The 3,350-nt window shown below is 65.6% G+C and overlaps 1 protein-coding gene across 1 annotated transcript; it reads right to left on the bottom strand.

The window, feature by feature from the left end:
* Positions 641-2,852, bottom strand: AVP (arginine vasopressin). The gene is made up of 3 exons (XM_018057423.1): positions 2,687-2,852; positions 1,206-1,407; positions 641-883 (listed from the first exon to the last, which is right to left on the bottom strand). The coding sequence occupies exons 1-3, from the start codon at positions 2,804-2,806 to the stop codon at positions 705-707; spliced, it is 501 nt and encodes a 166-aa protein (XP_017912912.1). The 5' UTR covers positions 2,807-2,852; the 3' UTR covers positions 641-704.

The raw sequence follows: 3,350 nt of genomic DNA, 5'->3' as shown, positions 1-3,350 counted from the left end.
TTGGTGTAGCTGTATGGGGGCGGGGAATGTACCCAGGGTTTCTGTAGGCTCCGTCTCTCACCCTGGCTGAGTGGCCTGAATGGGAGTACTTAGTCTCCTCCCGGACAGACAGTACCTGGTCCTCCTCTTTGCTGGATCTGGGGTGATAATGTCCCCCACACTAGGGCACATAAAACACATTCTCGGATGAGAAAGTCTGAGAATTCCTGGAGCTGTTTTTGCCTCAGTCTCCTGGGATGTAAAAAGAGTCAGGAACTCCTGGTCACCCTTGGCTCACCCCCTTGCCCCTCTCTCGTTCTTCTCTCTTTGACTCTCAACGTCTCTCTCCACCGTTCTGCTATCCCGCGTTCTCTTGCTGTCTTGCCCACCAATGTCTTTCCCCTCTCTTTCTGTTTTTATTTCCATCCTATTGCCAGAGCCCCAACCCAGCCCCCTCCACGGCCACTCCCAGGCGGCGGCCTCCCTCTCCGCGCTCCCCAGGTCTCCCAGTCCGTTGTTCTATCTTGAATCGTGCTGGCCTAAGATCGCTTCCCCCAGCATCTGGCCCTATTGGGGGTGGATCTGCGCGCGACTTCGGGTCCGGGAACTGATCCCCCGCCCTCCCCTCTCCACCCCCAGAGGCAGAGAAGTACGCTAGCAGTGCCTTTGAAACCGTTTATTTTTCGTGCTGCGAGGGCGGGGTGGGGTGGGGTGGGGGGCGCGCCTCAGTAGACGCCGGGCTGGGCGGGCTCCGCGGGCTCCGGCGCCGCCGCCAGCTGCACCAGCCGCAGCAACAAGGCCCCGCTCGGCCCGTCCAGCAGGGTCGCGTTGCTCCGGTCGCTGGCGCGGACGCGGCGGGGGAAGCCGATACCTTCCCGGCACTCGGGCTCGGTCACGCAGCTCTCTGCGGGGAGCACCGGCTAAGCGCGCTGCGGGTGCGCGCGTCTCGGGACCAGGCCCCGCTCCCCACCTCCTCCAGACTCGGACCCAGATCAACCCGGCCCCCGCCCCCGCCCCCGCCCCCGCCCCCGCCCCCGCCCCCGCCCCCGGCCCAGAGCCTCCCGGCTTCGGCCCCGCCCCTGCCCCCCTCCTTGCCCCTCCCCCGGCCCCCGGCCCCTGACTCCGCCCCGCTCCCCCGCCCCCGGCCCCCGCCCCGGGCCCCCTGCCCTCTTCCCAGAGCCGCCGGGCTCCGGCCCCGCCCCCGCCCCACCGCCGGGGCCGCGCACCGTCGTTACAGCAGATGCCGGCGGCGGCGCAGCGGCCCCCGCTCCCGCAGGGCTTCTGGCCGGACTGGCAGGGCGACGGCAGGTAGTTCTCCTCTTGGCAGCGCAGCGCCTCGGCCGTGCCCACGAAGCAGCCCAGCTCGTCCCCGCAGCAGATGCTGGGCCCGAAGCAGCGGCCTTTGCCCCCGGGGCCGCAGGGGAGACACTGGCGGGAGGGCGGGGATGAGCCGGGGCCGGGAGGGGACCGGCCGGGGAGGGAGACCCTGTGGGGTGGGGGGCTGAGCCGGGCGGGCGAGGGCGGCCTGAGGAGCGCGGGAGATGGCGGGTCTCCCCGGCTCTCTTTGGGCCCAGAATTGGTCGAAGGAGGGCAGTCAAAAGCTCCTCCGTTCCCTCGGTTTTCAGATGTCTGAGGAAGAGCTGTCAATCACAGCCCTCAGCGTCCTTCCGCTTTGTTAAAGGGAACCCTCCTGCGCTATTTGGGGGAGACTTTCCCGCTCAGCTCTGCGGCCTCCTGGTGTTCACCGTTCTCTCAGCTGCCCACTACCCTCCCCTTGAAGCAGACCTTCCCTCTGCCCTCCCTCTCCCGCCCCCTGGCCAGAACACACTGGGCGCTCCTTGCCCTGTCCTGACCCCTCCTTGCCCTGTCCTGACCCCTCTCTGCCCTTGCCCTGCCCCTCAAGCCAGTGGGTCTCACTGGGACCTTGACTTCTGCTAGTCCATCTAAGGACTGACCCTGAGTGGCAAGGATCTGAGCCCTAGAGGAGAGTATGAGGCACCTAGGTGACTCCAGCTTCCAAAGCTGCCGAGCAGAGGAAGGGTGGTCAGTGGGGGCTACCCACCTTCCCACCCTAGTTTATTCAACAGCTCAAAACTGGCCACTTGTGACCATGGCAGAATTGAGCATGGTGATTGGGTTTCCTTTAGTGCTGCTGAAGATGGATTAAGAGGGACTCACTGGACATGCAGCATGAAAGAACTGGGCTAGGTACCCAGAAGAACTTCCTTACAGGATGCTTGAGTGGCACCTCTCACTCAGGCAAGCTCAGGGCAATGGCCAGCTTCCGGGGGCGGGGTGAATGCTGGGGCCCATGGCTAGGAGAAGCTGGCCGCTGAACGGGGAAGGCTTCAAGTGCTGGGAGGACAGAGCCTCTGAAGCTCCAGCTGGTCCTGGAGGAGAGGCCCCATGGGCGCAGAGAAGGCCTTGCTGCCCATTCTCCCTGCTGCAGCTCCAAGCCCAGGAACTAGGGAAACCTCTTGCCAGCATCCCTTCTCTGGTGGGGACAGTGTTCCGGAAGTCCTGCAACCTGTCCTAGCCTGCCCGACAGCCTGGTCCCCTTTGTCTGGCCATGCCAAGCCTCCCTTCTGCTGGGCACTTCCCCTAAAGCCTGCCTCTCCCTCGACTTCCCTTGCTAGCCCCTGCACGGTGGTGCCGTCCCTGGGCCTCTGCCCCTTCCTTGCAGCTCTGAGAGCGGCCGTGGTCATACCTGTCTCAGCTCCAGGTCGGACATGGCCCTCTTGCCGCCCCTTGGGCAGTTCTGGAAGTAGCAAGCGGAGGTGAAGGCCAGCAGGCCGAGGAAGCAGGCGGGCAGTGTGGCGTCGGGCATCCTGGCGCGGGTGGGCACAGTGCGCAGTGCTGCTCTGAGGCCGGTGCTGCGATGTCTTTGCTGGCTGCCTATTTATGTCTGCAGGTGTTCCCTCTGAAGTGACGTGGCCGCCACCCCCTCCCCAGTGGCTCCCCAGGAGCCCGTGGCCTCCAGGTCCCCAGGCGTCAGCAGTGATTCAGGCATCTGGGGACGCACGTGGACCTGTGCAGGGGACGGTGGGGGAGGGGTGCTGGCCTCCAGGCTGTCATAGGCAGCGGTGTGGCTGCGGTGTGACAGGAGCTGCCGCGGCTGTGATTGCGGACTCGGGGAGGTGGACAGACGGGGAACGGGGCGGCGGGGGGCGGGGGGGGTCACCTGGAGACTGTCTCAAGCTTTCTGGTGTCCAGAAGAGGCTGAGGGTCAACAGGCCCTGTCCCCTGACACAGACCCCAGAGAAGGGGGCAAAGGGACCCCAGGGGCTGCTGTGTAAGGAGTAGGTCAGGCCCCAGCCCAGGAGTGGTGGGCAGGGGACAGTTGGTATGCAGGACCCCATCTGGGGGATTAG

Source organism: Capra hircus, chromosome 13 (genome assembly GCF_001704415.2).
Source record: "Capra hircus breed San Clemente chromosome 13, ASM170441v1, whole genome shotgun sequence".
In the NCBI taxonomy this organism is placed as follows: domain Eukaryota; kingdom Metazoa; phylum Chordata; class Mammalia; order Artiodactyla; family Bovidae; genus Capra; species Capra hircus.
This window is presented reverse-complemented; position numbering and strand designations above follow the sequence as displayed.

Bases quoted from the DNA above. Each gene is read 5' to 3' on its own strand.
- AVP (XM_018057423.1), bottom strand. From the start codon at position 2,806: ATGCCCGACGCCACACTGCCCGCCTGCTTCCTCGGCCTGCTGGCCTTC. The intron at 1,408-2,686 runs GTATGACCACGG...CCCTCCCGCCAG, and splicing joins CCGACCTGGAGCTGAGACAG to TGTCTCCCCTGCGGCCCCGG. The intron at 884-1,205 runs GTGCGCGGCCCC...TGCTCCCCGCAG, and splicing joins CGGCATCTGCTGTAACGACG to AGAGCTGCGTGACCGAGCCC.